Source organism: Taudactylus pleione, unplaced genomic scaffold, assembly GCF_031769625.1.
Source record: "Taudactylus pleione unplaced genomic scaffold, aTauple2 ptg001314l, whole genome shotgun sequence".
Classification (NCBI taxonomy): domain Eukaryota; kingdom Metazoa; phylum Chordata; class Amphibia; order Anura; family Myobatrachidae; genus Taudactylus; species Taudactylus pleione.
The window spans coordinates 351,361-376,257 of NW_028285714.1; the positions used below are offsets into that span (position 1 = coordinate 351,361).

The window sequence follows — 24,897 nt, forward strand, 5'->3', positions numbered from 1 at the left end:
GAAAATGACCTTGAAAAAGACATTTAAATCAGCTGAAGAGAAACGTAAACTTGCCAATATGCCATTTACGACACGGAGTGGCAAGGAACGGTTAAGGTCGATCCCTAGTATGTTCATGACTAGTAGTTCAGCTTCACATGACGATGGAAGCCCTCCTCCCACTAAAAAAATCAAAAGAGTTAAGCTGGCAAAAGCACAGCGAAGAACTGTGCTTTCTAAGAAGATATCACAAATCCCCAAGGAGAGTCCAAGTGTGGTGGTGGTTGCGATGCCTGACCTTCCCAGCACTGGACGGGAAGAGGTGGCTCTTTCCACCATTTGCACGCCCCCTGCAAGTGCTGAAAGGAGCACCCACAGTCCACTTGCTGATATGCAAATTGAAGATGTCACTGTTGAAGTACAACAGGATGAGGATACTGGTGTAGCTGGCGCTGAGGAGGAAGTTGGCGAGGAGGATTCTGATGGTGATGTGGTTTGTTTAAATCAGGCTCCGGGGGAGACAGTTGTTGTCCGTGGGATGAAAAAGCCCATCACGGTCATGCCTGGGCAGAAGACCAAACATTCCACCTCTTTGGTCTGGCAATATTTCTATCCAAATCCGGACAACAACTGTCTTGCCATATGTACCATATGTAAAGGTGAAATAAGTAGGGGTAGGGACGTCAACCACCTAGGAACATCCTCCCTTATACGGCACCTGCAGCGCGTTCATAAAAAGTTACTGTCAAGTTCAGAAACTTTGGCTAAGACCGTAAGCAGTCCAGGGACACCTAAATCCCGTTGTCCTGTTGTATCCAAGCGCCTGCAAACCACACCGTCAACTCCCTCCTCGTCAATTTCCTCCTTAGTCAGGATCGGAAGTAGTCCTGCAGGCCATGTCACTGGCATGACTGACTCTCCTATCCGGGATTCCTCTGGAGGATCCTGCATTGCTACGCCTACTGCTGCCGCTGCTGCTGTTGCTGCTGCTGGGAGTCGTTCATCATCCCAGAGAGGTAGTAGGAACACCACTACTTTTACTAAACAATTGACCCTCCAACAGTCCTTAGCGAGGAGGATGAAGTACGACAGCAGTCATCCTGAAGCAAAACGTATAACTGAGGCCTTGACTGCTATGTTGGTGTTAGACGTGCGTCCGGTATCCGCCATTAGTGCAGTGGGATTTAGACAATTGATGGAGGTAGTGTGTCCCCGGTTCCAAATCCCGTCTAGATTCCACTTCACTAGGCAGGCGATACCGAGACTGTACAGAAACGTCAGAAAAAGTGTCCTCAGTGTCCTGAAAAATGCCGTTGTACACAATGTCCACTTAACCACGGACATGTGGACAAGTGGAACAGGGCAGACTAAGGACTATATGACTGTGACAGCCCACTGGGTAGATGTATCACCTTACGCAGCAACAGCAGCAGCGTCACCAGTAGCAGCATCTCAGAAACGCCAGCTCGTTACAAGGCAGGCTACGCTGTGTATCACCGGTTTCAGTAAGAGGCACACCGCCGACAACCTCTTAGAGAAACTGAGGGAAATCATCGCCCAGTGGCTTACCCCACTTAGACTCTCCTGGGGATTTGTGATATCTGACAACGCCACCAATATTGTGCGGGCATTACATCTGGGCAAATTCCAGCACGTCCCATGTTTTGCTCACACAATAAACTTGGTGGTGCAGAATTTTCTGAAAAGCGACAGGGGCGTGCAGGAGACGCTTTGGGTGGCCCGAAAAATTTCTGGCCACTTTCGCCATTCAGCGACTGCGTGCCGAAGACTGGAGCGCCAGCAAACACTCTTGAACCTACCCCGCCATCACCTGAAGCAAGAGGTTGTGACGCGGTGGAACTCAACCCTCTATATGCTTCAGAGGATGGAGGAGCAGCAAAAGGCCATACAAGCCTATACATCCACCTATGACATAGGCAAAGGAGGGGGTATGCACCTGACTCAAGCACAGTGGAGAATGATTTCCGTGTTGTGCAAGGTTCTCCAGCCCTTCGAACTTGCCACACGTGAAGTCAGTTCAGACACAGCCAGCTTGAGTCAGGTCATTCCCCTCATCAGGCTTTTGCAGAAGCAGCTGGAGAAAGTGAAGGAGGAGCTAAGACGGAGCGATTCCGCTCGGCATGTGGGACTTGTGGATGAAGCCCTTCATTCGCTTTGCCAGGATTCCAGGGTGGTCAATCTGTTGAAATCAGACCACTACATTTTGGCCACCGTGCTTGATCCTAGGTTTAAAGCCTATGTGGTGTCTCTCTTTCCGGCCGACACAAGCCTGCAGAGGTGCAAAGACCTGCTGGTGAACACACTGTCAGCTGAAGCGGAACGTGACACGTCAACGGCTCCTTCTTCATTTTCTCCCGCAACTGGGGCTGCCAGGAAAAAACTTAGGTATCCTAAGCAACCCGCTGGCGGTGATGCAGGGCAGGCAGGACCAAGTTTGGACATCTGGTCCGGACTGAAGGACCTGGCAACAATTTCTGACATGTCTACTGTCACTGCATATGATACTGTCACCATTGACAGAATGGTGGAGGATTACATCGGTGACAGCATCCAAGTAGGCATGTCAGACAGTCCATACCTGTACTGGCAGGAAAAAGAGGCAATTTGGAGGCCCCTGTACAAGCTGGCTCTATTTTACCTGAGTTGCCCCCCCTCCAGTGTGTATTCCGAAAGAGTGTTTAGTGCAGCCGGGAACCTTGTCAGCGAAAGGCGTAGGAGGTTGCTTCCACAGAATGTGGAGAAGATGATGTTCATCAAAATGAATTATCAGCTCTTCCAGGGAGACCAGCCTCCAGAAGGTACAGAGGGACCTGTGGTGGTGGATTCAAGTGGGGACGAGTTAATACTTTGTGAGGATGAGGATGTACACACTGAAGAGGGTGAGGAATCAGTGGATGAGGAGGATGAGGATGACATCTTGCCTCCGTAGAGCCAGTTTGTGCAGGGACACATTAATTGCCAGCTTGTTTTGTGGGGGCCCAAACGAACCAATCATTTCAGCCACAGTTGTGTGGCAGACCCTGGCGCTGAAATGATTGATTTGTTAAAGTGTGCATGTCCTGTTTATACAACATAAGGGTGGGTGGGAGGGCCCAAGGACAATTCCATCTTGCACTTCTTTTTTTTCTTTGCATTATGTACAGTTTGGGGCCTAGTTTTTCTAACTGCCATCCTGTCTGCCACTGCAGTGTCACTCCTAGATGGGTCACGTGTTTGTGCCGCCCACTCGTGTCGCTTAGCATAGTCATCCAGCTACCTCGGTGCAACCTTTTGGACATGAAAACACTATTGTGAGGTGTGAGGTGTTCAGAATAGACTGGAAATGAGTGGAAATTAAGGTTATTGAGGTTAATAATAGCATAGGAGCAGAGAAACCAACAAATTCTGTGATTTTAGCTGTTTTTATGCTTTTTTTAAAAAAAATACAGATCCAAAACACAAAACCCAGAACCCAAAACACGGAAGGGTGGTTTTGGCAAAACCAATCCAGATCCAAAACACGAAGAAAGATCCAGATCCAAAACCAAAACACAAAACACGAAAAGTGGCCGGTGCACACCACTATATATAATCCTAAATGGGAATGAGCCAAGTTCTGAGTGAAAAAAAAAATGCTAGACGCTAAGAAAATATGGGTTATTGAAAAAGGCCTTTTTATTTACACGATGATTGGGACCTTTGGCTATTTTGCATATTTTCATATTCCACTCTTGCCAAATAGAATTACTTTAGAGATCATACTTCAATCATTTGATAATCAGTGAAGTACTGTTGGCGTCATTTGGACATCACTAGGTACAACCAAGGTCATGTAAACTTTGCCTAAATCTAACCTTTACCTGCCAATTCATAATTTTCAGTAAGGCAACATCTAATTGCATTGCCTCATATTCAGAAGGAGACAAAGGAAGGTGAAAAGGATGACATGCAATATATATATATATATATATATATATATATACTCCCAGGGGGAGTTATGGGGACTTAAAGTCTCTTCACACATCCTTTTTCAGTAATTTGCTATTCAAAAATAATTATTGTCATGTCAATGAGACTTTAAGATCCACTTGATGGCTGCCCGCAAGTCCTTACTAGTCATCCAGGCTGGTAAGGAAGGTAATATTTTTTTCTTTGCCAGCATACCCCTCGAATTGGACAATTAGTTGGACTTTCAATGCATAAGCAGTCTGAGAGCTCCACTCATTGTCCCCAGCAAAGAGGTTAACAGAGAAGCTCCATCAAGCTCACCATGTTACATCTCTCTTACATTTCATTTGTGCAAGTCCTATATTATATACTTTTCCTTTTTTGGCTACAGTATTTCTATCAATATGTGACTATTGCTACTACTACTTCTACTGCTACTACTACAACTACTACTATTACTACTAATATTAATGCTAGTAATACTACTTCTACTACTACTACTACTACTATTACTACTATTACTGCTGGTAATACTACTTCTACTACTACTATTAATACTACTACTATTACTACTACTACTATCACTATTACTACTACTACTATCACTACTACTATTACTACTACTATTATTGCTACTACTATTACTGCTACAATCACTACCAATACTATCACTACTGCCACTACTACTACTACAATTACTACTACTTCTACCACTGCTACTACTATTACTACTACTATTACTTCTACTATTACTACTACTGCTAGTTCTACTACTACAGCTATTACTACAAGTACTACAATCACTACTACTACTATCACTACTGTCACTACTACTACTACATCTACTACTACTACTACTTCTACTGCTGCTACTACTATTGCTTCTACTACTACTGCTACTACTATTACTACTACTATCACTACTACTACTGCCACTACTACTATTACTACTACTATTACTGCTAGTAATACTACTTCTATACTTCTATTAATACTACTACTACTATTACTACAAGTACTACAATCACTACTACTATCACTACTGCCACTACTACTACTACTACATCTTCTACTACTACTACTTCTACTACTGCTTCTATTAATACTACTACTACTACTACTACTAATATTACTGCTAGTACTACTACTTCCACTACTACTATTACTACTACCACAATCACTACTACTACTACAACTATCAATACTGCCACTACAACTACTATTACTACTGCTACTATTACTACTATTATTATTTCTACTATTACTACTACTGCTACTACTACTATTACTACTACTTTTATGTCTAGTACTACTACTTCTACTACTATTACTGCTACTACAATTATTACTACTACTGCTACTACTATTATTACTATTACTACTACTATTACTGCTAGTACTACCACTTCTACTATTACTACTACTATTACTGCTACTACTATTATTACTACTACTATTACTATTACTACTACTATTACTGCTAGTACTACTGCTAGCACTACTACTTCCACTACTACTATTGCTACTACTACAATCACTACTACTACTATCACTACTGCCACTACTACTACTGCTATTACTACTGCTACTATTACTACTATTATTATTTCTACTATTACTACTACTGCTACTACTACTATTACTACTACTTTTACGTCTAGTACTACTACTTCTACTACTATTACTGCTACTACAATTATTACTACTACTACTACTATTATTACTATTACTGCTAGTACTACCACTTCTACTATTACTACTACTATTACTGCTACTACTATTATTACTACTACTATTACTATTACTACTACTATTACTGCTAGTACTACTGCTAGCACTACTACTTCCACTACTACTATTGCTACTACTACAATCACTACTACTACTATCACTACTGCCACTACTACTACTGCTATTACTACTTCTACTACTGCTACTATTATTACTACTATTACTACTACTACTGCTATCACTACTACTGCTGCCACTACTACTATTAATACTAGAACTACTACTTATACTAATACTACTAATACTACTAGTACTGCTAGCACTACTACTTCCACTACTACTATTGCTACTACTACAATCACTACTACTACTATCACTACTGCCACTACTACTACTACTACTACTGCTATTACTACTTCTACTACTGCTACTATTACTACTATTATTTCTACTATTACTACTACTACTACTGCTACTATCACTACTACTGCTGCCACTACTACTATTAATACTAGTACTACTACTTCTACTAATACTACTAATACTATCACTACCATTACTGCCACCACTACTATTACTACTACTATTACTTCTAGTACTACTACTTCTACTACTACTACTCTTACTACTTCCACTACTACTATTACTACTACTACAATCACTACTACTACTATCAATACTGCCACTACTACTTCTGATATTACTACTTCTACTACTGCTACTATTACTACTACTATTATTTCTACTATTACTACTACTACTACTACTACTATTACTATCACTACTACTACTTCCACTACTACTATTACTACTACTACAATCACTACTACTACTACTACTTCTATCAATACTGCCACTACTACTACTGATATTACTACTTCTGCTACTGCTACTATTACTACTACTATTATTTCTACTATTACTACTACTTCTACTACTACTACTCTTACTACTTCCACTACTACTATTACTACTACTACAATCACTACTACTACTATCAATACTGCCACTACTACTACTGATATTACTACTTCTGCTACTGCTACTATTACTACTACTATTATTTCTACTATTACTACTACTACTTCTACTAATACTACTAATACTATCACTACCATTACTGCCACTACTACTATTACTACTACTATTACTTCTAGTACTACTACTTCTACTACTACTACTTCTACTACTACTACTCTTACTACTACTATTACTGCTACTTCTATTATTACTACTACTATTACTATTACTACTACTACTATTACTGCTAGTACTACTACTACTGCTAGTACTACTACTTCCACTACTACTATTACTGCTCCTACAATCACTACTACTACTACTTTCACTACTGCCACTACTACTACTACTACTATTACTACTACTACTATTACTACTTCTACTACTGCTACTATTACTACTACTATTATTTCTACTATTACTACTACTGCTACTATCACTACTACTGCTGCCACTACTACTTTTAATACTAGTACTACTAATACTACTAATACTATCACTACCATTACTGCCACTACTACTATTACTACTACTACTACTTTTACTACTACTACTATTACTACTATTACTACTACTACTACTGTTACTACTATTACTGCTAGTACTACTACTTCTACTACTACTATTACTACTACTACTTCTAGTACTACTACTTCCACTACTACTATTACTACTACTACAATCACTACTACTACTACTTCTAGTACTACTACTTCTACTACTACTACTACTCTTACTACTACTAGTATTACTGCTACTACTATTACTACTACTTCTACTAGTACTATTACTACTACTACTTCTAGTACTACTACTTCCACTACTACTATTACTACTGCTACAATCACTGCTACTACTATCACTACTGCCACTACTACTACTGCTATTACTACTTCTACTACTGCTACTATTACTACAACTATTATTTCTACTATTACTACTACTACTACTACTGCTACTGCTACTATTACTATCACTACTACTGCTGCCACTACTACTATTAATACAAGTACTACTACTTCTACTAATACTACTAATACTATCACTACCATTTCTGCCACTACTACTATTACTACTACGTCTAGTACTACTACTTCTACTACTACTACTACTCTTACTTCTACTATTACTGCTACTACTATTAATACTACTACTATTACTACTACTATTACTGCTAGTACTACTACTTCTACTACTACTATTACTACTACTACTAATACTGCTACTACTATTATTACTACTACTGCTATTACTACTACTATTTTTACTACTACTATTACTACTACTATTACTGCTAGTACTACTACTTCTACTACTACTATTACTACTACAATTACTGCTACTATTATTACTACTACTACTATTACTGCTTTTACTATAATTACTACTACTAATACTATTATTACTACTACTACTATTACTACTACTATTACTGCTAGTACTAATATTTCTACTACTATTACTACTACTACTACTACTTCTACTACTACTACTACTACAGGTTGAGTCTCCCATATCCAAATATTCCGAAATACGGAATATTCCGAAATACGGAATAATTTTGGCATGACTGAGATTATAAAACCTTTGATTTTTGATGGTTCAATGTACACAAACTTTGTCTAAGGCACAAATTATTAAAAATATTATATAAAATTTCCTTCAGGCTGTGTGTACAATGTATATATGAAACATAAATTAATTTCATGTATGTACACAAACTTTGCTTGAGCCACAAAATTATTGAAAATATTGTATAACATGACCTACAGGCTGTGTGTATAAGTTGCATTCTTTGTGTATATTGGGGTCCCATTCCCAAGATATTTCATTATGATATGCAAATATTCCAAAATACGGAAAATTCCGTTATCCAAAATACCCCTGGTCCCAAGCATTTTGGATATGGGAGACTCAACCTGTACTACTTTGTTGATTATTAAACTTAAATGGAAGTTATGATTCACTACTACTATTACTACTACTACTACTACTACTACTACTACTATCACTACTACTACTGCCACTACTACTATTATTACTACTGTTACTACTACTTCTACTACTACTACTACTACTACTACTTAGTTGATTATTAAACTTAAATGGAAGTTATGATTCACTGCACAATTTCATATCAATAAATTATTTTTACATAATACTATAAAATACTTATTGTTTCATCCATCTTTTAAAGGTGCCTATATTCCTGAAGGTCTGATGACTTCCTGCACATGGGACTATATGACCTTCACGCCTTCGGTTAGAGCCTACACTATGCTCCTCTTTTGCTTTGTCTTTTTTATCCCCCTTTTCATCATTATCTATTGCTACATCTTCATTTTCAAGGCCATCAAGAATACTAACAGGTGATTTATTTAGTTTTATCCTTTGGTAATGTAATTAATTTATATCAACAGTACACACAAGTAAAATGTTTATTATTTCACACTATCAACAAGCGCTAAATTGGAATTTTATCTAGAAAAATAGGGTACAAATTCCTCAGTGGTCATAACTATATTGTGTATATTGTGTGTTGCTCTAAATATTTGTTTTAGGAAACTACGATGCCAATGTGATATGTAATAAAAACAAAGTAATTATTTTTAAAAACATTGTCAACTTAACAAAGTCTATGAGAAAGATATTTTGTGGCAGAAGTAGTGGTTATGTTCTAAAACAGTACAATAAATTAAGGCGTAAAATAAAAAATAAAGAATGTGAAAAAAATACATAAATGGACAAAAGATTAGATTTATTGACAATTCTCAATTTGTAAAAAGCCTTAACGGGCTATTTACTAAGCAGTGTTAGGAGACACAGTGAAAAGTGAGAAGTCTGTGATAAGGTGCCAGCCAATCAGCTCCAAACTGTAATTTTTCAAACACAGTCAGTGAGATGACAGTTGGGAGCTGATTGGCTGGCACCTTATCACTTTTCACTGTCTCCTAACACTGCTTAGTAAATAGACCTCTTATTCTTTTAATAGCACACAAATATTATTTTACTTGCATACAGTACAATAATATTTTACTGTGCATAGGAAAATAATATTTTTTTCCATAGGAAATAGCACTGCTTATATCTATAATGGTGGAAATTGTAACTGTACATACAATATAGCGGTTAGTGCATTTCGCTGTACTAGAAATTATTAAGGTTATTTATTTTTACTAGCATTGCATCTCAGTTGGAAGCCAAGATAATCTGGTATAGTTTAGTGGCCATCGCTGAGTAACATCTGGTCATTAGGAAAGATTGGCAATCAAATCAGCTTATAGCTATTATTTATCTAGCACAGTCTATAAAAATGACAGTTAGAAGCTGATTGGATGCTATGGGCAACTTCTGCACTTTATCTCTCTCCAAGGTTTGATACATCCCCCTCTATCGCTAAGCTTTTATCTCTCCTTTCTGGCCTCATCCTTATAGACATTTGCAGATGATCAGTTGTGTAAATCTTTTTCAGTACTAGGGGCAGGTGTACTAAGCTCTGAAAAGTGATAAATGGAGAGTGATAATGTACCAACCAATCAGCTCCTAACTTTCATTTTTCAAACACTGCCTGTAAAGTGACAGTTAGAAGCTGATAGTCTATCACTTTCCAATGTATCACTTTCCAGAGCTTAGTACATTTCCCCCCCAGGTGCTACTCTGCAAGTACTTGGGACAGTCTCACACTGCTGTAACATTTTATTCCCTTTGTAAAGCATGCTAAAAATGGCTTGCAAGTGCAAAAATATGCCTACTAAATCTATCATTTCTTATAATCTCCACCGCTCAAAGTCAAGCACCATGAGTACTTTGTCCCTCTAATTTCTCAGTGGTTCTGCTCTAATGCTTTCATCTCTCTCTATAACACCACACTCTATAATGCCCTTGATGCTGTACCAACCAGCCACTCCACAGACTTGCAACTACCAAAAATGCTGAGCATCAGTGGAGAAAATACCAAGCTTGATCACTGCTTCTGCTTTGGACATTATATTTTATTCCCCTCCAGGGATGGACTGGGGTTATAAATCAGCACTGGCATTCCCTTCTGTGCACACGTTGTAGGACGTGGCCTCAACTCACTGAGTGTGGCCTCAACTCACGGAGGTGTGGCTACATCTCAGGGGCATGTTGCGTGTCACGAAGGCCTGGTGTCATGGAACAGAGGGCCTGATTCAGAGCCAGACGCTCTTTGAGAGCGCTCGCTCTGAATCGGGGCTTCACTGTTTTTTTTTTTAAAGATGGCCTCCTAGCCGCTCGCTAAGCTGTGGGTGACCACCCACAGCTTTAGCGAGCGGCCAGGTGATGGTCGCGATGGTCACGACCATCGCGACCATCGGGGCTTGCGACGAGACCCTTGTGGTAGAGTCTCTTTCCCGCAAGCCCCAGTGAGCTTTTGGCTCTAACAGAACCGGAAGCTCACCCACTGACATCACTCGTGATGTCAGTGGGGCCGCTCCCCAAACAGCAGGTGTTCCTTCAGGAACGCCTCCGTTTGGCCAGCCACCCCCCCTGTCCGCCTCCAAACGGGGCAAGCTGTCAAACACAATCGACAGCTGCCCCGCTTTGGTGCGAGACCCGTAGCGACAGAGCACCCATCGCTGGCTGGGTCTCGCGCATGCGCACGGGGGGACCATCGACCCGCTTGCAAGCACTGTGCACTCGCAAGCGGGTCTGAATCAGGCCCACAGCACCAGGAGTGGAGCTGCTCAGCCAGGCTTTCAGACCAGATTGGCTCAGGCCAACGGCCCATCTGGCATTTACCAGAAGTGCCAGATGACCAGTTCAGCCCTCTTCCCCTCTCATAACTGTCTCCCTCTTCTGTCCTTAATACCTCTCCCAAATTGCTCCATACCTGTAGACCACCTTTCATCAATTCTCCACCAATGCTCCCTCAATACTCACTACATCCTACCATCTCTTAGACACTTAAGTATAAACACTCCCTCCACATCTCTGTCCAACACATACACTCATCTCCTTTTTGTGATCCACTTTTTTTAATTCCCCCCTCACTCTAATTATAATTGCTTGTTTGCAAGGGAGACAGTTATGCCTCCATCTTATGCCTGTCTACCTTGTACGACCCTGATGTGATGTCTTGTTCTGAATTTTCTGCTGTTTGTTCACACACATGCATACTTGTGTTCAGGCAGCTATTCAATTTCTAGTTTGACATAACACAGACATGTATGGGCAAGACTCAATGCAAATTGACACACTGTACAAGTTCTTTTTATCAATTCAGATTCAATGGTATAAAAACCTTCAAAACAGATAAAGTGGAGATTTTGCCCATTTAGTTACTAATCAGCGTCTTTTTATAGGCTGTGCTAGATACTGTAAATCAGGGATGGGGAACCTCAGGCCCGGGGGCCATATAAGGCCCCCGGAATCATTTGGTCTGGCCCTCTTAGCTTTTTTCTTTTCTGCTAGTCTCATCTGGCTAGCAGGGTGCCTAGAATGGCACCCTGCAGTCAGAATCTATACAGCAGTGCAGCCTGGAGCTTCAGATGATCACACCGCTGCCCTTACAGCTCCCCGGAGCATCCTCAGGATTGCTGTAATCACTGGCGATTGTTGCTCCACCCCCGTGTGATGTCACAAGGAGGGTCATGGCCTGCACCAGGCCCACGAATAATGTTATATATATCAAAATGGCCCTCAGCAGAAAAAAGGTTCCCCACCCCTGCTGTAAATGATAGCTAGAAGCTGATTGCTTTGGTAACTTCTCCACTTTCTCTCTCTCGTAGGCTTGTATAAGACTTTGACGAAAGGTTCTGCAATATTTACATTTATTTTAAAATACCACTTTACTTATCACAGGGCTGTTCAGAAAATAGGCTCAGATGACAACAAGGAATCTCATAAACAATATCAGAAAATGAAGAATGAGTGGAAGATGGCAAAAATCGCCCTGATCGTCATCCTTCTCTATGTAATTTCATGGTCACCCTATTCAACTGTAGCCCTGGTGGCCTTTGCTGGGTAATTTTCCCAATTATGCTTATGATATAAATATATTGCAAGGTTACTATATGCTGCCATTCTCCCAGCCAATGATTTTAGATGTAAATGATTGCCACTTGAAGTATGTATGGGTAAGAAATACCATAAATCCTGATCATGTGTTTGATATCTTTCAGATGTTGATTAGGATTGTAAAAGAGGGCTGATATTAAGGCTTTGTTAATGATTTTGAAGGCTCACTGTGGCCAAACTTTATCCCCGGCATAAGGAGGTAGGGTAGAAGATTATAATTGGTCATTCAGTATGCGGAACAGGAATACAAGGGTGCCATGTTCCTCTCAATATACCCCCTCCTTTCCCTCTCTTGGCGCCCCTCCACACCTAGTGCCCAGAAGCAAACATTCCCATGGGAACTTGATGCCTACACTGCTTTTTTATCGCAGCCTCGATAAAGCATAAAACATCGCAGCTGTTTTCTTGTTGCGCATGAGCAATGGAGAGGGTCTTATCCTCGTGCTGCGGCTAGGGCATTGGCTGCTGCTCGGTTAGCCCACACCCACATTACAAAGGTAGGAACTGCCGCAGCATCCAAGTATTATTATAATTATTTTATAAAAAGAATCTTAAAGTTAGTGGACTTTGTTGCAGTAGAAAATGGACTGCATCATTTTAAAATACCAGGAAAACGATCAAGTATCTAGAATGATTGGAACTTAAGCTGCATACACACGGTACGACCTGCATGACCAACTATATCTCTGAACGATTTCCCTTGAATTTTTCTGTAGTGCAGCACAAACGATATTGGTGTAGATGACAGATATCTTTCAGTGAAGTCATCCTGCCACTTCTCTGAGCAGGCAAATCTTGATTAAATCGTCCAAGGTGGCTTACATGTACGGACGACCATGGATATCATTATCGTCCATGCGGGAAAGACGTTCATTGGTCGTTGACTGCATAAAAATTAACGATATGAACGATTTATCGTTGAAGGATATCGTTATCGTTCATATAGTTCATAGATATCGTACCGTGTGTATGCAGCTTTAGTGATTTCTACATGTCTTCTCATAATTTGAAATAATACTTACAATGTACCCCTGTCTTTCCCCACACATTCACCAGGCATACCCTTATTTATTACCATGTATAGCACTGCTTCTCGTACTGACTGCAGGAGGTTTTATTTGCGACACATGTCTGTGCATATTAAATTATCAAAGAGCAGCTGATTGGTTGGTATAGGCAACGTCTCCACTTCATCTCTCTCAACGATATGATAAATATTTGGTCTGTTTATACAGCACATGTCATTTTGCAATAACACCACTCTACACCATATGGGCTCATACACATAGGAATTGAAATACAAATGTTAGAGCTTACATAACTGCAAGTACTTTGTCCTTATTTTTTCCGGAATGTAAACCACCCAACATAACATTTGTGAATGCTGCAGGCAACATCAAAATTGGCGCATAACCAAAGTGTCAGACGTTTTGTGGGGTAGATGTAATGAGCCTTCGAGAGAGATAATGTACCAACCAATCAGCTTCTAACTGTAATTTTACAGGCTGCGTTTAAAAAATGACAAATGAAGCCTGTAAAATGTCAGTCACGAGCTGATTGGTTGGTTCTTTATATATATCCACTTTATCCTCTGCTCCTCATTTATCATTTTATCACTCACAATGATTAATAAAATTGTTGTGTATGATAATTGGTGCTTAAGTCAATCAGCTACCAACTATCATTATCATATGCAAAGAGTTTTATCATTCGTTGTGAGTGATAAACTCGTTGATAAATGAGGTCCAAGCTTATCTCTCTACAGGGCTAAGTAGATCTTGTGTGTCTACAGATCTACATGTGTGTCCACAGATAGCTCTGCTGTCATTATTAAGTCTATAAACACTAATAGGGTTAACAGAGTTAATAAATCACATTAACCTCTTAATGATGTTCTCTGATCTTGATATGTTTTACTACAGGTATGCAAATATCTTAACACCGTACATGAACTCTGTACCTGCTGTAATTGCAAAGGCGTCTGCCATTCACAATCCCATTATCTATGCCATCACTCATCCTAAATATAGGTATGTATTATATCTAGCAAACATACTGTGTACTATATGATGGGCTCTTTACTGTGTTAGTGGTGTGTAACTACTAGAAGTTTATGGAATATGGCAAATCTCATAATACCTGATATGGCCGAATACATATGTAATTACCTCCCACTTTATCCAGTTACAATACTGCTTTTTGATTCCATGCCTGTTGTGTGGTGTCCAGCAGAGCCATAACTAGACTTTTTGGTGCCCTGTGCCAGAAAGAGCATTGGCGACCCCTTCATTTTTCAAAGGGACATAATGCACCAAAAAAAGGGCAATGGCCTCATGGGGAAGGGCCAGGGAAGAGATAGGGGAGGAAAGGAGATGCTGGGGATGAAATAAGAGGAAGCTACAAGCAGAGCCGGCCCTAGGCATTATAAGGAAATGCCTAGGGGCATTCCAGGGCTCTGCCGCGGTTCCCCCCCACTGGCGCTGCATGCCCCTCCCCCCTGCCCTGCTGCTGCCACGATCGGAGTGCTGCATGCCCTTCCCCCCTGCTGCCGCGATCAGTGCCTATGAGGGCTTGTATCATCTGTGATATATATGTGTATATATATATATATATATATATATATATATACACATACATGTACACATATACATCTGTACATATATACACACACACACATATATATATAATTAGATATATATATACAGTATATATATATATATATATATATATTATATGTGTGTGTATATGTATATACATATTAGGGGTGAGCGGGTTCGGATTTCTAAAATCCGAACCCCCCCGAGCCCCCCCGATCCGAGTCCGATCCGAGTCAGGCTCGACTTTTCCCGCCTGACTCGGATCTGAAATCGAGGCAAAACGTCATCATCCCGCCTTCCGAGTCTCGCGGGTTTTGGATCCTATATAAGGTACCCGCGTCGGCGCCATTTTCTCACTCGGCTGTGGACAGTGAAGAGGGAGGGTGGGAGTTAGGGCTGTGTAGTGTAGTGTAGTGTAGTGCTGCTGTTGTCCACTACTTCAAAGTCCATAGGGGCTGGCTGTGTTGTGCTGTGCTGCTGTTGTTAATAGGGGCTGTGTCCACTACTTCAAAGTCCATAGGGGCTGGCTGGACTGTGTTGTGCAGTCAGTTCTCCATAGGGGCTGTGTCCACTCCAAAGTCCTGTGCAGTGTCCCAGTCCTAAAGGAGAGCTGTAGTGTTGTCCAGGGGGTGCTCTGTCCATCAGGGGCGCTCCCCCCAAGTGCTAAAAAAATAATATATTTTCTGTGTTTGTGAATTGTGTGCGCAGTAGCCGCACGTGCATCAACAAAGTAGTGCCAAGCGTGCGCCTGTGTCATAAGTAAAGGGCCGGCTGGCTTGACCGTTAAAGGGTGCTGTAACCCCCGAAAGTACACTCCAGTCCAAACCAAAAAAAAATTATTTTCTGTGTTTGTGAATTGTGTGCGCAGTAGCCGCACGTGCATCAACAAAGTAGTGCCAAGCGTGCGCCTGTGTCATAAGTAAAGGGCCGGCTGGCTTGACCGTTAAGGGTGCTGTAACCCCCGAAAGTACACTCCAGTCCAAACCAAAAAAAAATTATTTTCTGTGTTTGTGAATTGTGTGCGCAGTAGCCGCACGTGCATCAACAAAGTAGTGCCAAGAGTGCGCCTGTGTCATAAGTAAAGGGCCGGCTGGCTTGACCGTTAAGGGTGCTGTAACCCCCGAAAGTACACTCCAGTCCAAACCAAAAAAAAATTATTTTCTGTGTTTGTGAATTGTGTGCGCAGTAGCCGCACGTGCATCAACAAAGTAGTGCCAAGAGTGCGCCTGTGTCATAAGTAAAGGGCCGGCTGGCTTGACCGTTAAAGGGTGCTGTAACCCACAAAGTACACTCCAGTCCAAACCAAAAAAAAAATTATTTTCTGTGTTTAGCCGCACGTATATATCAAATCGATATAACATAAATGGAGGACCAAACTTTCTCCGATAAAAATAAAATAGAGAAAGATCAAGAACCACTTCCTCCTAGTGCTGAAGCTGCTGCCACTAGTCATGACATAGACGATAACATGCCATCAACGTCGTCTGCCAAGGCCGATGCCCAATGTCATAGTAGAGGGCACATACAATCCCAAATGGCAAAGTTCAGGAAAATGACCTTGAAAAAGACATTTAAATCAGCTGAAGAGAAACGTAAACTTGCCAATATGCCATTTACGACACGGAGTGGCAAGGAACGGCTAAGGTCGATCCCTAGTATGTTCATGACTAGTGGTTCAGCTTCACATGACGATGGAAGCCCTCCTCCCACTAAAAAAATCAAAAGAGTTAAGCTGGCAAAAGCACAGCGAAGAACTGTGCTTTCTAAGAAGATATCACAAATCCCCAAGGAGAGTCCAAGTGTGGTGGTGGTTGCGATGCCTGACCTTCCCAGCACTGGACGTGAAGAGGTGGCTCTTTCCACCATTTGCACGCCCCCTGCAAGTGCTGAAAGGAGCACCCACAGTCCACTTGCTGATATGCAAATTGAAGATGTCACTGTTGAAGTACAACAGGATGAGGATACTGGTGTAGCTGGCGCTGAGGAGGAAGTTGGCGAGGAGGATTCTGATGGTGATGTGGTTTGTTTAAATCAGGCTCCGGGGGAGACAGTTGTTGTCCGTGGGATGAAAAAGCCCATCACGGTCATGCCTGGGCAGAAGACCAAACATTCCACCTCTTTGGTCTGGCAATATTTCTATCCAAATCCGGACAACAACTGTCTTGCCATATGTACCATATGTAAAGGTGAAATAAGTAGGGGTAGGGACGTCAACCACCTAGGAACATCCTCCCTTATACGGCACCTGCAGCGCGTTCATAAAAAGTTACTGTCAAGTTCAGAAACTTTGGCTAAGACCGTAAGCAGTCCAGGGACACCTAAATCCCGTTGTCCTGTTGTATCCAAGCGCCTGCAAACCACACCGTCAACTCCCTCCTCGTCAATTTCCTCCTTAGTCAGGATCGGAAGTAGTCCTGCAGGCCATGTCACTGGCATGACTGACTCTCCTATCCAGGATTCCTCTGGAGGATCCTGCATTGCTACGCCTACTGCTGCCGCTGCTGCTGTTGCTGCTGCTGGGAGTCGTTCATCATCCCAGAGAGGAAGTAGGAACACCACTACTTTTACTAAACAATTGACCCTCCAACAGTCCTTAGCGAGGAGGATGAAGTACGACAGCAGTCATCCTGAAGCAACACGTATAACTGAGGCCTTGACTGCTATGTTGGTGTTAGACGTGCGTCCGGTATCCGCCATTAGTGCAGTGGGATTTAGACAATTGATGGAGGTAGTGTGTCCCCGGTTCCAAATCCCGTCTAGATTCCACTTCACTAGGCAGGCGATACCGAGACTGTACAGAAACGTCAGAAAAAGTGTCCTCAGTGTCCTGAAAAATGCCGTTGTACACAATGTCCACTTAACCACGGACATGTGGACAAGTGGAACAGGGCAGACTAAGGACTATATGACTGTGACAGCCCACTGGGTAGATGTATCACCTTACGCAGCAACAGCAGCAGCGTCACCAGTAGCAGCATCTCAGAAACGCCAGCTTGTTCCAAGGCAGGCTACGCTGTGTATCACCGGTTTCAGTAAGAGGCACACCGCCGACAACCTCTTAGAGAAACTGAGGGAAATCATCGCCCAGTGGCTTACCCCACTTAGACTCTCCTGGGGATTTGTGATATCTGACAACGCCACCAATATTGTGCGGGCATTACATCTGGGCAAATTCCAGCACGTCCCATGTTTTGCTCACACAATAAACTTGGTGGTGCAGAATTTTCTGAAAAGCGACAGGGGCGTGCAGGAGACGCTTTGGGTGGCCCGAAAAATTTCTGGCCACTTTCGCCATTCAGCGACTGCGTGCCGAAGACTGGAGCGCCAGCAAACACTCTTGAACCTGCCCCGCCATCACCTGAAGCAAGAGGTTGTGACGCGGTGGAACTCAACCCTCTATATGCTTCAGAGGATGGAGGAGCAGCAAAAGGCCATACAAGCCTATACATCCACCTATGACATAGGCAAAGGAGGGGGTATGCACCTGACTCAAGCGCAGTGGAGAATGATTTCCGTGTTGTGCAAGGTTCTCCAGCCCTTCGAACTTGCCACACGTGAAGTCAGTTCAGACACAGCCAGCTTGAGTCAGGTCATTCCCCTCATCAGGCTTTTGCAGAAGCAGCTGGAGAAAGTGAAGGAGGAGCTAAGACGGAGCGATTCCGCTCGGCATGTGGGACTTGTGGATGAAGCCCTTCATTCGCTTTGCCAGGATTCCAGGGTGGTCAATCTGTTGAAATCAGACCACTACATTTTGGCCACCGTGCTTGATCCTAGGTTTAAAGCCTATGTGGTGTCTCTCTTTCCGGCCGACACAAGCCTGCAGAGGTGCAAAGACCTGCTGGTGAACACACTGTCAGCTGAAGCGGAACGTGACACGTCAACGGCTCCTTCTTCATTTTCTCCCGCAACTGGGGCTGCCAGGAAAAAACTTAGGTATCCTAAGCAACCCGCTAGCGGTGATGCAGGGCAGGCAGGACCAAGTTTGGACATCTGGTCCGGACTGAAGGACCTGGCAACAATTTCTGACATGTCTACTGTCACTGCATATGATACTGTCACCATTGACAGAATGGTGGAGGATTACATCGGTGACAGCATCCAAGTAGGCATGTCAGACAGTCCATACCTGTACTGGCAGGAAAAAGAGGCAATTTGGAGGCCCCTGTACAAGCTGGCTCTATTTTACCTGAGTTGCCCCCCCTCCAGTGTGTACTCCGAAAGAGTGTTTAGTGCAGCCGGGAACCTTGTCAGCGAAAGGCGTAGGAGGTTGCTTCCACAGAATGTGGAGAAGATGATGTTCATCAAAATGAATTATCAGCTCTTCCAGGGAGACCAGCCTCCAGAAGGTACAGAGGGACCTGTGGTGGTGGATTCAAGTGGGGACGAGTTAATACTTTGTGAGGATGAGGATGTACACACTGAAGAGGGTGAGGAATCGGTGGATGAGGAGGATGAGGATGACATCTTGCCTCCGTAGAGCCAGTTTGTGCAGGGACACATTAATTGCCAGCTTGTTTTGTGGGGGCCCAAACGAACCAATCATTTCAGCCACAGTTGTGTGGCAGACCCTGGCGCTGAAATGATTGATTTGTTAAAGTGTGCATGTCCTGTTTATACAACATAAGGGTGGGTGGGAGGGCCCAAGGACAATTCCATCTTGCACTTCTTTTTTTTCTTTGCATTATGTACAGTTTGGGGCCTAGTTTTTCTAACTGCCATCCTGTCTGCCACTGCAGTGTCACTCCTAGATGGGTCACGTGTTTGTGCCGCCCACTCGTGTCGCTTAGCATAGTCATCCAGCTACCTCGGTGCAACCTTTTGGACATGAAAACACTATTGTGAGGTGTGAGGTGTTCAGAATAGACTGGAAATGAGTGGAAATTAAGGTTATTGAGGTTAATAATAGCATAGGAGCAGAGAAACCAACAAATTCTGTGATTTTAGCTGTTTTTATGCTTTTTAAAAAAAAAATACAGATCCAAAACACAAAACCCAGAACCCAAAACACGGAAGGGTGGTTTTGGCAAAACCAATCCAGATCCAAAACACGAAGAAAGATCCAGATCCAAAACCAAAACACAAATCACGAAAAGTGGCCGGTGCACACCCCTAATACATATATGTGTATATATATATATATATATATAATATATATATATATATATATATATGTGTATGATATGTGTGTGGATATGTATATATACATTCAACCCGGCACTCTGGATAAATTTACTGGTAATCTCGAGGGTGCCCTCCTAGGATAATAAACAAATTCCTATACCGAGCTGAACAGCCCCATAGGAAAAAAAACAGACGTCACTCCTCAGTAGTTGTAACAAAGTGATATGTTGTCACAAATTACATAGGTTCTGTTGATGCTTCAAGACCGATTGTTTTTTTCACCAGGACATGTCCTTATGAAAAGACAGATGGGTCTTAAAACGTCGACAGCACCTACCGAGGAGGGCCACCTGTTTTTTTCCTGAGGGGCTGTTCAGCTCGGTATGGGAAGTTGTTAGGGGGCACCAGTCAAAATTTTTGCCTAGGGTACCAAATGGGCTAGGGTCGGCTCTGGCTACAAGTGAGAATGATAATAAACAGAAATTTGACAGGCCCAAACAGCGCCCCTTGACCTGTGGTGCCCTGTGCGATGGCACTGCCGCACTATCCTAGCTACGGCCCTGGTGTCCAGTGCCTTTATATACTATTCTTAATAAGACAACACAATGTTTGGTGTTCTGTATCCAGTTTCCATGCTCTTTGAAATATAAAATTTGTTATGAAGCAGCAGCTGTATTAAATACATAATTTGAATGCATTTTAATGGTTATACTGAGACCACCCCCGAACATAATGATAGTTAACTTTTACTTACTTTAATTCTGAATGTTGATATTTTGTATCAAGCTTGTCTGATGGGTTTGCAAGTCAGTGTTTCTATACAACACTTTTGTCTCCCTTCTAATGGGCTTTATGTGATACCACATATACTGTACCACATTATAGTGGTACGTGGTGGTTCTCTGTCTGGTGGGGCTAAGTTACAGTTTGCAGAGAATACATGCATGAGAATGGTAAACGTTTCTGCTGATCACCTGATCTCCTGTCCTTATTTTGGGGTTGGGAAGTTGTGTATAGTGTCTGTGGTGTAGTGCAGGTTCTAGAGGGGTTAGTGATGTAGGGCAGGGTATAAGAGGGCTCAGTCATGTAGTGCACGCTCTGAGGCATTTTAGAGGGCATAAAGGTCTTTAGGATACAGTATATAAGGTGCATGTGGACAAGATAGCAAATAAAGGGGCACGTGGTGGCTCAAAATCTGAGAAATAAAATGATTGGCTAAGACCCTTGGCAATCTGAAAATGAAAAGGCTGTAACCGTAGGAACATGTGAAGTTATGTAATCAAACTTATACATGCATACATCTAAAATGGAAGCCATTTATGAATTAAGACAAGTATATATTATATAATCATACATTACCAGCTATTTTCAAAACTCTTAAGTTGTTTTTTGCCATAGCCTGAGCTCACAATTGGGTTTTATGAAGCAATTTTAGCGAGCAGCAGTTTTTAGTGGTAATTTTCAATTGCATGTCTCTGGTGTTATACACAAAGCGTATTGTTTTTCAAAGCAGCACTAACCATAAAGCATACAGTACAATGGTCCCAGTATTTACCACTATATTTTCTTTGTTTCTTACTAACCCCTATATCTCATATGCTATAATACCTTCTATTGTTTATGTCATTTACCAGTCAATGTTCTTTTTGTACAGTGCTATTGGAATATCAGCACATTATAAATAAAATATAAAAATATAAGCATAACTATTTGTAACATTTACTGAGATACACTTAGTGACCACTTTATTAGTACATCTCTACACCAGCAAACAGGGGTGCAAATACAGCAGACAATGGAGGCGATAGCCAACGGGCTCCAGTCCAAAAGGGAGTACCTTGACACAGGGTCGCTAAGAACCGGCCGGGGGGAAGGGGATGTGGCCTAATCGTGGGAGGTGTGGCCACGCCCCCTTAATAAAAATAATTAAAACTAGTAGCAGCATCTCAAAACGGCGCTGTGCACTGAGGAGGAGGTGCTCTGTGAGCCCCACAGCCTGGTGCAAATCCAGGGGGGGGAGTGATCAGAGTTCTCTCTCCCACACAGGCAGAGGAGATTGCTGCTCAGCAGCAGCATGTGCTGGGCTGCTGACAGAGAGGTGGAGTGACATCGGACCCGGGCCCCCCAACCTGCCCAGGCCTTGGAAATTAATCCCCGCTCCCCCCCTCCCCTCTCGGCACCCCTGCCTTAACATCCACCATTGCTCCAGGTTCTGCTTTATGCACCCCAGAGCAAAAATAAATAGGGAGCCCAGGGTGCATGTGCCGGAGTCCTCCATCTCTCAGGGCTATCACCCTGGAGTCTGGTTCCAGTATAGAGACAGATCTCCACCAAGGAAACCACACCAATGTACATAAAAGGGGTGAAGAAGAGGCTGGAGTGCATGGCCACTCCCTCCTTTGTTGGCTGTTTGCCCTCACACACATGGGACCACTTTCTTCTGTTTCTATGGGAGCAGCAAATAGCTAGAACAGATGACCCTGTTCAGCAACAGGTAGTGTTTATGTGCTGGGAGGTTGGTAGTCAACTGGGGAGGAGTGTGTGTCTTGATGTTGCTGGAGTGTTGGCAGTGAATGCAGGGGGTAGAGTGTGTGCCTGAGTGTTACTAGTGAATGGAGGGGGGTAGTGTGTCTGGGCATTGCTAAGTTGTTAGTGGTAAATGCAGCGGGTGTGGTGTGTGTCTGGGTGCTGCTGGAGTGTTGGTTGTGAATTCAGAAAGACAGTGCATGTCTGGTTGCAGCACCATATCAGGACGGCAGAGGTCCATGTGCTGCTCTGCAGCCGCCACCTGCATCCCCAGGGTTCTGCATCGCTGGACAACTCCTGCACTGTGAGCAGCTGTGTAGGTCTCTTCTGACAGACTGCCAGAGTTGGGCAGGCTGTGGTGGCCAGTGAACATGGCGGGCGGCACCAGCTGCATCACCTTCCTTATGGACTGTATAGGTGTTGCTAGAGTATTGGAAGTGAATGTGGAGGGGGAGTGTGGTGAGATTGTGTGTCGGAGGGCGGGAGGTGGGTACTAATTTTCCTTGCCCGGGCTTGATGGAGGTGCCTGGCTGGGGCCCAGTCCATTGTCCGCCCCATCTACCTTAACTGCCAGCAGCAACAGCCTGTGTCTCCCTTGATCATCCATCCTGTCTTGTGTCAATGGTTCAGGATGTTCATGATCTGTAATGGAGCGGTCAATGTTTTATTTTCACACATCAGGCCATACCTCTCAACATATGGGAGCTGGTAGAAGGGATATTCTGAGTGTGCCAATGATGCACACCGAAAAAAAAGTGTGGCCTTGTTGTAAGAGGACGTGGCCTCACGTCACACCTGGCTTCCATCTTTCTGGGGGCATGACCAGCACTGGACTGTGCCCAGGATCTATTCACCCGTTGCTCTGCTGGGGGCATATTTATAATGGGTGCAGAGTGTGCGGTGCACATAGGCCCCTGGCACCAGGTGGGCCCACACTGCACACCATGCACCCATATTTAGTTCTGCTTACCTTTCTTCAAACTCCGATGTGCTGCTCTGCCGCGCTGTACCGGCACGGCAGAGAAGCAAAAATTCACAGGGAAAATGGCGGAAGCTATTTCCCGGTGACTCATGCATGCGCAGAAAGAATGTCCCTGAGAAAAAAGTGCGGGCACCCTTTTCACGGAGACCCATGCATGCGCAGTAGATACTGGCATTAAGCAAGAATCTACTGCGCTGACAGAGAGGAGGGGGCCCAAATGAAGACTGCACATGGGCCCCCTTCTCTCTTAAAATGCCCCCAAGAGCAGCAGTGAGAGTGTTCCCACCAAACTATCCCGACCCCCATGTGGGACATCATCGTCCGCAGTTGGGACAGTGCCTGAATAATGGGACTGTTCTACCCAAAACGGATCAGCTGGGGGCTATGCTTTTTAATACTCATTAGGCATTGTTTAAATGCCACAGCTTACAGGAGCATTTTTTGCTAACAATGTCCATCCTATTATGGCCACTGTCTTCTAATGGCTTCTTCTGGCAGGATAACACCCCATGTCACAAAGCACACACCATATCAAGCTGGTTCCACAAACTTTAAAATGAGCTCCATGTACTACAGTGGCCTCCAGTCACCAGAACTCTATGAAGAATGGGAAATTAAAATATTAGAAAAGAAAAGAATATTGTGATCATGGAGAAGTTTCTCTGACACAGAACATAATACCTGTCTGCAAGTCTGCAGATGGTAACTGTAATTCTGGTCATTCTAACTACATGATGCTAGGCGTAATGGTCAGTATACAACCATTGCAGATAAACAGATCTACAGTATATAGTGTGTAGCTAGAGGACATTGGATGTGTGGCTGCACACACAGAGAACTGCTTAGTTGCAATGATTTCATCTGACCATTACAAGTACAACCAGCTTCATATAGTTAGAAATACCAACCTTTCTAGAACATTGGACAATGACAGAGGGGGCCAGCAGCATGCCA

General features: G+C 42.9%; 1 protein-coding gene across 1 annotated transcript in view; it reads left to right on the forward strand.

Annotated features, from left to right (window-relative positions):
- The window catches only part of OPN4 (opsin 4), a 151,538-nt gene that overhangs the window by 104,240 nt on the left and 22,401 nt on the right, over positions 1-24,897 (forward strand). The window contains exons 5-7 of the mRNA XM_088463051.1: positions 8,876-9,047; positions 12,502-12,663; positions 14,640-14,747. Coding sequence (XP_088319177.1) covers positions 8,876-9,047; positions 12,502-12,663; positions 14,640-14,747 — 442 coding nt within the window. The remainder of the gene's footprint in view (positions 1-8,875; positions 9,048-12,501; positions 12,664-14,639; positions 14,748-24,897) is intronic.